The sequence below is a fragment of the Symphalangus syndactylus genome, chromosome 17, assembly GCF_028878055.3.
Source record: "Symphalangus syndactylus isolate Jambi chromosome 17, NHGRI_mSymSyn1-v2.1_pri, whole genome shotgun sequence".
NCBI classification, from domain to species: Eukaryota; Metazoa; Chordata; class Mammalia; order Primates; family Hylobatidae; genus Symphalangus; species Symphalangus syndactylus.
In genome coordinates this window covers 13,478,569-13,490,932 of record NC_072439.2, presented here as the reverse complement: position 1 = coordinate 13,490,932, position 12,364 = coordinate 13,478,569, and the positions used below count along the sequence as shown (strand labels likewise).

Here is a 12,364-nt window from a genome sequence, read left to right as displayed (position 1 = left end):
GCCCCTGGTTTCTCAGCTGCTCATCATTGATGTTTGTATAAAATGCCACTGTGTCCCTGCTCCACAACCTCTCATGCTTCCCCAGCACTCCATCCTTCACACCCCACATGCCCAGAACTTGCATCTTTGCACTCCATCTTCCATTCTCACCACCTTCCTTAACGTAGCAACCCAATCGGTCACAGTGGCTCACGCCTGGAACTCCAGCAGTATGGGAGGCTAAGGCGAGAGGATCACCTGAGGTCAGGAGTTCAAGACCAGCCTGGCCAACATGGTGAAACCCCATCTTCAGTAAAAATACAAAAATCACCTGGGTGTGGTGGCGCACCTGTAATCCCAGCTACTCAGGAGGCTGAGGCAGGAGAATCGCTTGAACCTGGGAGGCGGAGGTTGCAGTGAGCCGAGATCTCACCATTGCACTCCAGCATAGGCAACAGAGTGAGACTCCTTCTCAAAAAAACAACAAAAAAAAAAAAAAAACAAAAATAGGCCAGGCGGGGTGGCTCACGCCTGTAATCCCAGCACTTTGGGAGGCCAAGGCAGGAGGATCACGAGGTCAGGAGTTCAAGACCAGCCTGGCCAAGATGGTGAAACCCTGTCTGTACTGAAAAATACAAAAATTAGCCAGGCGTGGTTGCAGGTGTCTGTAATCCCAGCTACTCAGGCGGCTGAGGCAGGAGAATTGCTTGAACCTGGGAGGCGGAGGTTGCAGTGAGCTGAGATCACGCCACTGCACTCCAGCCTGGGTGACAGAGTGGGACTCTGTCTCAAAAAAAACCCAAAATCTAAAACTAAATGAAAGAGTGACCCACCTTACCCCCACGGGCCCCTCCCCTGTGAGTTTTCTCCCGAGGCTCATGCTGTGCATTTTAACACAGTCGTTGGTTGTCTGTCTGCCCTGCTAGAAAGTCAGCCCCGTGACTTCTGTCTGTTTTGGTCACTACTGCTGTGAGCAGTGCCTGGTACACAGTAAGTGCTCAATAAATGTTTATTGAATGGTGAACTTCTGTTTTTCTTTTTTGTTGTTGTTGTTTTTTGTTTTTTTGAGACGGAGTTTCACTCTGTTGCCCAGGCTGGAGTGCAATGGCACGATCTTGGCTCACTGCAAGCTCCACCCCACCAGGTTCAAGCAATTCTCCTGCCTCAGCCTCCCAAGTAGCTGGGATTTATAGGCACCCACTACCACGCCCGGCTAATTTTTGTATTTTTAGCAGACAGGGTTTTGCCTTGTTGGCCAGGCTGGTCTCAAACTCAGGACCTCAGGTGATCCACCCGCCTCGGCCTCCCAAAGTGCTGGGGTTACAGGCGTGAGCCACTGCGCCTGGCTGTGAATGGTGAACTTCTATTCATACCTCAAGACCCAGCTAAAAGGGTCCCTACCCCTTGTGTCCAGAGGAGCCAACTGCAGTGCCTTCACCTCTGGACCTCAGCTTCCCCAACTGCCTCTGACATCTGTGAGTTCTAAGACACCTTTTTCTGCCCCCAGCAGATAAAAATATTAAAAGTGGGCATTCATTAAGTGCCCCCTGTATGCCAATTTCTGTGCGATGCTCTGAGAAGCTGAAATCCCCCCAGGGTAGGTCCTAGTGTGGCAGTTTTACAGCTAGGGAAACTGAGGCCCAGAGAGGGACAGGCCCTTGCCATCTTATGGCGAGGGGCAGTGGAGCCTGTAAGACTATCCTCCCAGCCACCTACTTAGAGCCCCAGCCCTCTGCCCACCCTGCCCTCCCTCCTGGCTCAGAACAGCCCAGGACCGAGTGGGAGGGGCCGCCTCAATTAATCACCTTGAGCTAATCCTTCCCCACCCAACCTCGACCTGGCTCGGCTCTGGCAGGGCCAGGCCACAGCAGACTCGGCGCCGGGCCCGCTGGGGCAGGTGTCCCGTGGAGATCGACGGAGGGGCTGCCGTGGGCGGTGAGTGCGGGGTGGGCACTGGTGGGCCTAGGTAGGAGGTGGTGGGGGCAGAGATCCCCCCAGGGTGGAGGGCTTAGGGCATGAGAAGGGATCCTGCCTTCCTGGGTGGGGGGGGGGGACATCCTTGACACCGCCCCCCCCCCCCCGCCACACACACACACACACACAGGCCGTGACAGCCACAGAGAGGGGAAGAGAAAACAGGGACGGTGACACACACAGAGAGAAGGAAGAGCAGACAGAGGCACAGCAGGAGACCCCCCCAAGCCCGAGGAGGACAGCCCGGGGATGCAGAGCACATGCCGGCCCCAGTGGAGGGAACAGATTTCCCCGGAGCCGGGAGGCAAGCCTGGGGCTCCCCTGCCCTGTCCCTGCCGGTAGCCCCCCCGGCCGTCTCCCCGCCATCTGTCCCGCTGCCGTCCCGCCAGGTGGGAGCCATGTTCCTGAGCCCGGGCGAGGGGCCGGCAGCCGAGGGTGGGGGTCTGGGGCCCGGCGAGGAGGCCCCCAAGAAGAAGCACCGGAGGAACCGCACCACCTTCACCACCTACCAGCTGCACCAGCTGGAGCGGGCGTTCGAGGCCTCTCACTACCCGGATGTGTACAGCCGTGAGGAGCTGGCGGCCAAGGTGCACCTACCCGAGGTGCGCGTGCAGGTGAGGGCACCCCCCCCAACACACACATCTTTCGCAACCTAGGGAGGGAGGCGAAGCAAGATCCTGACCCTCCTGGCGCAAGAGCAGAAGAGAAGCTAGGAAGGCTTCCTGGAGGAGGGGGTGTGGGAGCTGAGGTTTTGACATTTGAGTAGGAGTGTGCCAGCTGGGAAGGAAAAGGGGTGTTTTTCTACGCATCCTGAACAGTGTGTGCAAAGACGTGGAGGGGTTAAGTTGGAGGCGTTTCTCTTGAGCTGGGTGTAAAGTGGGCGAAGGAGGAGGCAGGGAATGGTGCAGGTAACAACGCTTTTGAAGGCCTTGAATGCCACGTTGGGCAGCTCAGGCTACTTGCTACGGGCCAAGGGAGGCCAAGGAGGGGAGTGAGGAGTTGGAGGGAGCCTGGGCTTAGGGAACGCTTCGGAGATCCTCGTCGTCTTGGGGCGGAACAGCAAAGCAGCAGGTGGGAGTCGGGTCAGCGGGGAGGCAGTACCCCCAGGGCTGGGGTGTGCAGAGGGGCTCCAAGGAGTGGCGGGGAGCAGCTGAGCTCAAAGCACCCCCCCTTCCCTCTCACACCCTCCAGGTGTGGTTCCAGAACCGCCGGGCCAAGTGGCGCCGCCAGGAGCGGCTGGAGTCAGGCTCGGGTGCCGTGGCAGCTCCGAGACTACCCGAGGCCCCAGCGCTGCCGTTCGCTCGCCCCCCGGCCATGTCGCTGCCCCTGGAGCCCTGGTTGGGCCCCGGACCGCCGGCTGTACCAGGCCTCCCCCGCCTCCTGGGCCCAGGCCCAGGGCTGCAAGCGTCCTTCGGGCCTCATGCCTTTGGTCCCACCTTCGCAGATGGCTTCGCCCTGGAAGAGGCGTCCCTGCGGCTGCTGGCCAAGGAACATGCACAGGCTCTGGACAGGGCCTGGCCGCCGGCCTGAGCCTGCTGCCCTCCCGGGCCCCCTCCTCTGCCCGACCCGAGAACCGGGGACATGCCCTGGTGACAGCCACCACGCCTTGGCCTAGGTGAAGGTCATGGAGCAACCGTGGTCAGGCCAGGCCAGGCCACCACCACTGGGGAGCAGGACCAGAAAGACAGGCTGCTGGGTCCTCTGCCCCCATCCCATCCCCCACCCCATCGCCACCCGTCCTGCTGGCAGCGGACCGGCCCCCAGTGTCAGGCAGGAGGTGACCCAAGTATTTCTTAGGCTAGGGGCGGGGCCCTCCTCCTCTCCTGGGGCCTCAGTCTCCCGTCTATGAATTGAGCATGGGGGACTCTGAGGTTCACGGTTTGCGAGGCTGTGGGTGCCTGCAGGGCCGCTGACTCTGTAAGATGAGTGTAAATCTCTCTGCTGATCCTAATCCCCATCAGCAGAGCTGCCCACTCTGCAGGCTCCCAGTCCCCTGGAAATAACAAATAGCGGCAGTTCCCGCAAGCCTGGTCTCCTTTCACCATGTGCCCGCCATGTGAGCGCTCCCCTCTCCATTACGCCCTGGACCTCGGGCACGGCTGTCAGCCCATTCTACAGAGAGGGAAACCGGGGCTCAGGCAGGAAGCCAGGTCCCCAAGTTTGCACGGCCAGGAGTGGATGGAGCTGCTTTTCATACCCATCACCAGTCCTACCGTCCGGGGCACAGCGACAGGTTCTGGAGGGAGCGTGGGTCCCGGGCCAGGTGCTGGTGGGGCCCTCGTGTGGAGGTGGGCTGATGCTGGGCGTGTCATCATTGTCAGCCCGTTCCTCACGTCCCCACAGACCCCAGGCCCTGTGCCTGTCCCCTGCGGAGGCACGGCCAGCATCTGCTCTGTCTAACCCAGTCGCATTGCCCAAGAGCTCTGAGCAAGGAGGCTGTCACGAGACCGAGGACCCGCTGGGACTGGCAAGCATGGCTGGCCCAGTGCATCAGGAGGGGCCCTGAGCCATGGGATGGGACAGCCTGGGCCAGCACCACCCCCCGGGGACAGAAGTGTGGGGCCAGGGCAGGAGCTGCAGTAGCTACCCTCCCCATCTCCAGCCCAGGCTCCCCAGATCACTCCCAGATCACCAGGGCACCCCATCTCTAGGCAGCACCTCACACACCAGTCCTGTGGCCCAACACCCAGCCATCACCCAATGTCACCGTGCACCAGGCACTGGGGATGCCGCAGTAAGCACATGAAAGATTTGTTTTCAAAAGCTAAACCAGGCCAGGTGCGGTGGCTCATGCCTGTAATCCCAGTGCTTTGGGAGGCTGAGGTGGGAGGATTGCTTGAGACCAGCCTGGGTGACATAGCAAGTCCCCGTCTCCACAAACATTTTTAAAATGTGCCGGGTGTAGTGGTGCACACCTGTCATCCCAGCTACCCAAGAAGCTGAGACAAAAGGATCGCTTGAGCCCAGGTCGAGGCTGCAGCGAGCTGTGATCACACCGCTGCACTCCAGCCTGTGCAACAGAGCCAGACCCTGACTCAAAACAAATAAAAACAAATCTAAAAAGACTTCAGACAGTGGTAAGTGATAGAGAAAAAAAAACAGTAAAGTCATGCGGAGTGTGGCAGGGGCTGCAATTTCAATAGGGAGTTCTGGAGGAGGGGAGGCTGGTGTGAAGGTAGACACTGGGGGTGGGAGGGAGAAGGTCTAGGGGAGGAGGGGACAGGACAGAGGCACAGGCCATGCAAAGGCCCTGGGGCAGGACCACGCCTGGTGCATCGGAAGAATAGCGAGGAGGCCCATGCGGCTGGAGCAGAGTGAGGAGGGGGAGGGAGGTGACGGGGAGGCCAGGCAGGGCCGGTGGCTGTTATAACTTTGATTTTTACCCTCAGAACCTTGGGGAACGACAGGAGGGTGGGAACAGGGCTGGCTCCACCTGCGGTGAGTGCGAGAGAAGGCGCGCTCACACCCCCACCCGCCCAGGGAGGCCACCGGGGACAGCAGGTGCGCGGTAATCCGCTCCACTCCAGAGTCCCCTAAGAGGATGAAGGTTAGGGTTTCCCTGGGACAGGCAGAATTAGCCTCGGGTCTACGCCCCGCCCATCCAGCTTGTGGACAGAGGAAGCCGGAGGGTGGGAGAGCCCAGTCCAAATCCCCCAGGGCACCCACCTAGGCATGGGTGGGGCTGCTGTGGCAAGGGTGGGGCCGAGGGCATGACCCTTGGGGGTTCTGCAGGATGTGGGGTCCATGAGATGATCTACCCCCCCCCAAGAGGCCCCATCACTCCCTAACTAGGTGTCGCCCTCAGCCTCCTCCAATCTGGTGGACTCCAGCCCTGGCAATCCCGCCCCATCGATCCCTCATCACAGCCAGGCAGGGCAGGAGCTGGGACTGCAGGGAGGCCAGTCCTCGCTCAGGCTGTGGATCAGGGTCAGGGTGCTGAAAGCAGACTCCAGAGGGTGGACTGGGGGCGGAGGCTGAGACCTGGGCTCCAGTGGAGTGGACAGAGGACTTGGGGTTGGGGAAGGAAGGCCCAAGCCCCTGGGCTCCAGGGATAGGCCAGCAAGGACCACGCTGTGACTGCGGCAGGAAGGAAGGGGCAGTCCCTTCCCTCTGATTCTACTTGCTGTGCTGGTGGGGACGTTGGCCAGGAGCCCTGGGGCTACCCTGCCCCTGAGTGCCAGCCCCTGGGGGATCCAAGGACTGAGAGATAGAGAAAGCCTCGGGTCTGAATACTGAAGCACCTGGATCCAGCCACATCTGAAGCCACACTGCTAGCCCCCGGACATCTCCGTTCTTGAAGCTCATAAAGCCTCTTTTCTGACTGACGGCTTGAGTTAGGTTTGAGTCCCTTGCAACCAAGAGTGGCTTAGTTAGGACAACCCCCTTACCCAGCAACTTGAGATTTGGGGCCGGGGCCTCATGAGCAGTGTCAGGAGTTCCAGGAGTTGGGGAGGGAAGCCCACTAAGGGCTGGAGGCACAGGGGACCTGCAGACAGGCCGCCACTGGCTGGGGTGGAGGCCGAGATCCCCGGGGTCTGGGGGGCCCACTTCCCGCCAGACCGACGCCAGACAATACCAAGGCGAACCAGGGTCTACCCAGAAAGGTCTTTATTGGCCTCCAGGGCCCTGGTCCAGCCCCACTGTGGGGTCACATGGAAACCCAGGCTGGGGAGCCGCCTCTTGTCTCACAAGAGTCCAAGTCCTCTGGGAAAACGGCAAGGCCCCGGCGCAGGGGTTGGGGTGCCAGGCCCACCACGCTACAACTTCTTGTTCTTGCTCAGCCGGTTATGGCGCCAGATGTTCTGTTTCCGCAGCAGCCGCCAGTACTCCCGGCTCTCCGGGTCCAGCTCCTCCAGGGTCTTTGGGGGACCCAAGTTCATCTCGAACAGCCTGACGGGGGTGCAGGCAGGAATCAGAGCTACACGGCAACCCCCTGGGCTCCCTGGTGTCCTGGGCACCTCGGGCAGAGGCGGCGACAGGGCTGGGTCCCAGGCCCACTGGTTGACTGGATGATCTCAGGGTGGTCCCTCCCCAACCCTGGGCTGGGTGGGTCCCTGGCCGTGCAGCAATGGAGCCAACCCCATCCCAACGGCACAACATCTGAGGCTGGCACACGCCAAGCCCTCTCCTGCCTCCCAGCACTGTCCACATCATGCCACCTGCCCCCACTTGCTCAGCCTTCCTGACCCTCCCCAGCCTTCAGATCAGCTTGGGGCCACAGCAGAACCCTTCCTGCAGCCCACAGCCCTGCCCTTGCCTCCTCCCTCTCTCTCCCTCCTCACTCTGCTCCAGCCACACAGGCCTCCCCACTGTTCCTCCAGCACACCAGGTGCAGTCCTGCCCCGGGGCCTTTGCACAGGCAAGCCCCTTCCACCCACTCACGTCTTGGCTTCTGTGTCCCCCAAACCTCAAACTAGAGCAGCCAAACACCCTGGCTCTGTCCCTCATTCTCCTGCCCCCTTCCCGGAAGTGTCACCACCACAGCTGCCTGACTTCCTGCTTCCTGTCTGCCTCTCCAGCTAGCTCCGCCAGGGTGGGCACTTGTGTCTGTTTTGAGCCCTTCTGTATCCCTCAAGCCTGGAACAGAGGCTGGCATGCAGTCAGTGGTCAGTAAGTATTTGCAGGACGGGCGCGGTGGCTCACGTCTGTACTCCCAGCACTTTGGGAGGCCGAGGTGGGCGGATCACCTGAGATCAGGAGTTCAAGACGAGCCTGGCCAACATGGAGAAACCCTGTCTCTACTAAAAATACAAAATTAGGCCAGGCATGGTGGCTCACGCCTGTAATCCCAGCACTTTGGGAGGCCAGGGCAGGTGGATCACGAGGTTATTAGGAGTTCGAGACTAGCCTGGCAAACATGGTGAAACCCTGTCTCTACTAAAAATACAAAAATTAGCTGGGTGTGATGGCAAGCACCTGTAATCCCAGCTACTCGGGAGGCTGAGGCAGGAGAATCCTTTGAACCTGGGCGGCGGAGGTTGCAGTGAGCCGAGATCACACCACTGCACTCCAGCCTGGGCAACAAGAGCAAAACTCCGTCTCAAAAAAAAAAAAAATTAGCCAGGCGTGGTGGTGGGCGCCTGTAATCCCAGCTACTCTGGAGGCTGAGGCAGGAGAACCACTTGAACTCAGGAGGCAGAGGTTGCAGTGAGCCAAGACCACATGACTACATTCCAGACTGGGTGACAGAGCGAGACTCCATCTAGAAGAAAAAAAAAATTTTTTTTTTTTTTTGAGACCAAGTCTCACTCTGTTGCCCAGGCTGGAGTACAGTGGCATGATCTCAGCTCACTGCAACCTCCGCCTCCCAGGCTCAAGCAATTCTCGTGCCTCAGCCTCCCAAGTAACTGGGACTACAGGCATCCACCACCACACCCGGCTAATTTTTATATTTTTAGTAGAGACGAGGTTTCACCATGTTGGCCAGGCTGGTCTCGAACTCCTGACCTCAGGTAATCCAAACGCCTCGCCTCCCAAAGTGTTGGGATTACAGGTGTGAACCACCGAGTCCAGCCTGAAAAAAAATTTTTTTAAGTATTTGCTTAAGAAAAAAGAGAATCGTTTTAGGTACTTGACACGCGTTCTAATCTCATGAATTCCTCACAGCCCTCGGAGGGAGGGATGGGTCCCATCACCCCATTACAGATGGGACCACCCAGGCGCAGAGTCCTGAAGCCCCCTGCCCTGAAGTCCCCTGCCCTGAAGCCCCCTGCCCTGAAGTCCCCTGCCCTGAAGCCAGGATGGGCAGGTGTGACTATTAGGCTCCCGGCTGGAGTGGCGATCCGCCTCTCCGGGAAGGGGTCCTCCTCAGGTGGAGGAAGGAATAGTCAGTGCAAGATGACACAGCCTGGCCTACTCACCATTCAGGGTACTCAGCATCGGGTTTCAGGGGTACATCCTGCCCTTCCTTGTAGATGTTGACGCCCATGGCATATGTGGTGAGCCGGACAGGATCTGTGCATACGTCGGGGTCCTTGAGGGCCTCGCTGGCCACTGCACCTTTTCCTGATTTGGCCCCCTTCATAACTGGGGAGAGGAGAGGGAGAGTCATTTCAGCCCAGCCCCTGCCCTGGAAGCCAAACTTCCCTCACAGAACCCCCCGTCTCAGGTGGCCTCTGCCGCTGGCTGGACTCTGCTACACTCAAAACTTTCTTTTTCTGGGGCGGGGGGGACGGAGTCTCACTCTGTCTCCCAGGTAGAGTGCAGTGGCTCGATCTCAGCTCACTGCAAGCTCCGCCTCCCGGGTTCAAGCCATTCTCCTGCCTCAGCCTCCCCAGTAGCTGGGACTACAGGCACCCACCACCACACCTGACTAATTTTTTTGCAGTTTTAGTAGAGACGGGGTTTCACCGTGTTAGCCAGGATGGTCTCGATCTCCTGACCTCGTGATCCGCCCGCCTTGGCCTCCCAAAGTGTTGGGATTACAGGTGTGAGCCACCATGCCCGGCCACCCAAAACTTTTTTTTAAAGACACAGTCTCAGCCGGGCATAGTGGCTCATGCCTGTAATCCCAGCACTCTGGGAGGCCGAGGTGGGCAGATCACCTGAGGTCAGGTGAGTTTAAGACCAGCCTGGCCAACATGGTGAAAACTTGTCTCTACTAAAAATACAAAAAACAATTAGCTGGGCATGGTGGTGTGTGCCTGTGATCCCAGCTATTCGGGCGGCTGAGGCAGGAGAATCACTTGAACCTGGGAGGCGGAGGTTGCAGTGAGCCGAGATCGCACCACTGCACTCCAGCCTAGGCTACAGAGCAGATATTCCATCTCAAAAAAATAAAAAATCTAAAAAATTAAAAAAATAGCCCAGCCGGGTGCGGTAGCTCACGCCTGTAATCCCAGCACTTTGGGAGGCTGAGGCGGGCAGATCACGAGGTCAGGAGATCGAGACCATCCTGGCTAACACAGTGAAACCCCATCTCTACTAAAAATATAAAAAATTAGCCGGGCACGGTGGTGGGCGCTTGTAGTCCCAGCTACTCGGGAGGCTGAGGCAGGAGAATGGCATGAACCCAGGAGGCGGAGCTTGCAGTGAGCCGAGATCACATCACTGCACTCCAGCCTGGGCGATAGAGCGAGACTCCGTCTCAAAAAAATAAAAATAAAGACAGCCCAGGCTGGAGGGCAGGGGCGCAATCATGGCTCACTGCAGCCTCAACCTCCCAGGCTCAAGTGATCCTCCTGCCTCAGCCTCCCGAGTAGCTGAGATCACAGTTGTGAGACACCATGCCTCACTTATTTTTATTTTTATTTATTTATTTTTTTTTGAGACAGAGTCTCACTGTGTCGCCCAGGCTGGAGTGCAGTGGCGTGATCTCGGCTCACTGCAACCTCCGCCTCCCGGGTTTAAGCAGTTCTCCTGACTCGGCCTCCTGAGTAGCTGGGATTACAGGCATGTGCCACCACGCCCCGCTCATTTTGGTATTTTTAGTAGAGCTAGGATTTCACCATGTTGGTCAGGCTGATCTTGAACTCTTGACCTCGTGATCCACCTGCATCAGCCTCCCAAAGTGCTGGGATTACAGGCGTGAGCTACCGCGCCAGGCAATTTTTTTTTATACAAACGGGGTCCTGCTATGTTGCCCAGGCTGTCTCAAACTCCTGGGTTCAAGCAGTCGATCCTCCCTCCTTGGCCTCCCAAAGTGCCGGGAATAAAGGTGTGAGCCACCGTGCCTGGCCTCAAAATCACTTTAAGTGGGATTTGGACATAGCATTAAGTAACACCGATGCTTGGAATGACCAAGTCATTCAAGTTATATTTTGTCTGCTATGTGTCTGTCTTTAAGGCAGAACACTGGACAATTTCCCCCTTTCAACGAAGGAGATCAGGCAAGGCTGTATTCAGCTAAACCTTAATAACCTTGTTTTGTTCTTGCTGAAGTGGCTAATTAAATGGGCTCCATAATTTCTTTGAATTTTTGGTAACGTCTTGGCCAAGGTCACCCTGAGATTTGGAGGCAGGCAGAGAAACAGAACTGGAACCCAAGTTCATGACCTCCCCAGACTCCCCTCAAATCCCTTCCAACCCGCGCTTGCGCAGTGAAACGCGTGGGCTCCACGTAACCCACATCCTCCTCCCAGGCCGCTCCGCCCCAAGCTGGCGCCTGCGCCCTGGGTCCAATCGCTAAAGTATCTCCGAGCCAGACGCCCGAGCTCCAAGCGGCGCTGGGTCCCTCAAACTGCGCCTGCGCATACAGCCTCTCTGCGCTTGCGCATTAGTTCTAGCACCACCTCCCCACCCACCGCCTGCGCACTAATTCCCCAGTGCACCCACCGTCCCCATTTGGTTCCTCTTAACCCAGCTCACCTGGTTTCTTGGCATAATCCCGGGCCAGGAGTCTTCCGGAAGTGGCGGGGTTTAGGAGCTCCCGGGCCCTCCAGCCGGCCCACGTCTGGGTAGCCCCGAAAAGGCGTCTGGTCGCCATGACGTATTGCGGGCAGCTTGCACGTGCGCGTTTCCGGAAGATGTCAGTGGACCAAGGGTGCTTGGGAGTTGTAGGCCCCTTGGAGGGGCAGGCCCCGTGCAGGTGTCTGGGAAATGTAGCCTCCCAAGCCTTCATCATCTCTGGTGATTTCTTTAGACTTTTGTAGACATACGCAGTCACTGCAGGAGGAGGCGTTCAAGGGATATTTCATTGACTTCTTGCCCTTCTTCAATTACATAACATTTACTAAAAATATCACACTTTATATGTTCCTGATTCCATCCAATGAGTAATTATTCAGAGCTTTAAAGTTAAAAAAAGAAGATTAACGAGTCTAATATACTCCAGTAGGGCTGGAGTCTAATCACTGTTAATTTTTATAACATTATATTTTTAACATTATTATATATAACATATGGCATATATTATATAATACATGTAATATATAGTATGTATTATATATAATATATAAATTAATAATATGTATTTATATGTTCTTTTCCAGCTCTACTACTACTAAATCCTTAACCTGCTTGATCTAATTTAATGCTCACAATTAGGAGGTAGGTACTATTTTTTCCCCAGCTTATAGTGAGGAAACTGAGTTCTCAGGGAGGTAAAGTTCCCAGGCCGACCCCAAATCCATAGTGCACCAATCCGTCTCCCTACGGTGAGCCAAACCGGAAGTCCGTCTTCAACAGGGTCTCCACGACGCTTCCGGTGCCTCAAGGTCCCAAGGAAACCACCTCTCACACTTCTTTAATATTTCCCAATCCCACTTCTCCCCATCTTCCATCCTTTGGAATAATGAACACAGCCCCCAGAGCCAGGCGGTGATTATTAACCCTGTTTTGCGGGAGAAGAAACAGGTCCTGGGGCCAGCCAGGGCAGTCTGCGGCCCAGGAAGCCTGGGATTCGAACCCCGGCTCCAACACCTGCCGTTGTCCCAGCGCCCCCGCGTGGCGAGGCTTGCTGGGAGAACTACGT

The 12,364-nt window shown here is 57.3% G+C and overlaps 2 protein-coding genes across 5 annotated transcripts; one reads left to right on the top strand and one right to left on the bottom strand.

The window, feature by feature from the left end:
• The first annotated feature begins 1,068 nt into the window (after positions 1-1,068).
• RAX2 (retina and anterior neural fold homeobox 2) lies at positions 1,069-5,018 on the top strand. 2 transcript variants are annotated; one of them, XM_063620842.1, is made up of 4 exons: positions 1,413-1,454; positions 1,835-1,914; positions 2,343-2,567; positions 3,145-5,018. In XM_063620842.1, exons 3-4 carry the CDS (start codon positions 2,352-2,354, stop codon positions 3,481-3,483), a joined length of 555 nt encoding a protein of 184 aa, XP_063476912.1. In that variant the 5' UTR covers positions 1,413-1,454; positions 1,835-1,914; positions 2,343-2,351; the 3' UTR covers positions 3,484-5,018. The 2 variants fall into 2 exon arrangements, with proteins under 2 accessions (XP_063476911.1, XP_063476912.1); XM_063620841.1 differs by lacking the exon at positions 1,835-1,914 and having other exon boundaries at positions 1,069-1,454.
• Positions 5,019-6,546: 1,528 nt separating this feature from the next.
• MRPL54 (mitochondrial ribosomal protein L54) lies at positions 6,547-12,341 on the bottom strand. 3 transcript variants are annotated; one of them, XM_063620862.1, is made up of 4 exons: positions 11,932-12,341; positions 11,260-11,556; positions 8,814-8,979; positions 6,547-6,843 (listed from the first exon to the last, which is right to left on the bottom strand). In XM_063620862.1, the coding sequence occupies exons 2-4, from the start codon at positions 11,513-11,515 to the stop codon at positions 6,711-6,713; spliced, it is 555 nt and encodes a 184-aa protein (XP_063476932.1). In that variant the 5' UTR covers positions 11,516-11,556; positions 11,932-12,341; the 3' UTR covers positions 6,547-6,710. The 3 variants fall into 3 exon arrangements, with proteins under 3 accessions (XP_063476932.1, XP_055105767.1, XP_055105766.1); XM_055249792.2 differs by having other exon boundaries at positions 11,260-11,680; positions 12,223-12,331; XM_055249791.2 differs by having other exon boundaries at positions 12,223-12,331.
• Positions 12,342-12,364: the final 23 nt, after the last annotated feature.

What these genes read in the sequence shown, in the direction of transcription:
- MRPL54 (XM_063620862.1), bottom strand. Translation starts at nt 11,515, where the DNA reads ATGATGAAGGCTTGGGAGGCTACATTTCCCAGACACCTGCACGGGGCC. An exon ending in GGATTATGCCAAGAAACCAG is followed by an intron (nt 8,980 to 11,259) that starts GTGAGCTGGGTT and finishes TCCTCTCCCCAG; the next exon opens with TTATGAAGGGGGCCAAATCA. An exon ending in GATGCTGAGTACCCTGAATG is followed by an intron (nt 6,844 to 8,813) that starts GTGAGTAGGCCA and finishes CACCCCCGTCAG; the next exon opens with GCTGTTCGAGATGAACTTGG.
- RAX2 (XM_063620841.1), top strand. Translation starts at nt 1,332, where the DNA reads ATGGTGAACTTCTATTCATACCTCAAGACCCAGCTAAAAGGGTCCCTA. An exon ending in CCCAACTGCCTCTGACATCT is followed by an intron (nt 1,455 to 2,342) that starts GTGAGTTCTAAG and finishes CCGTCCCGCCAG; the next exon opens with GTGGGAGCCATGTTCCTGAG. An exon ending in TACCCGAGGTGCGCGTGCAG is followed by an intron (nt 2,568 to 3,144) that starts GTGAGGGCACCC and finishes CACACCCTCCAG; the next exon opens with GTGTGGTTCCAGAACCGCCG.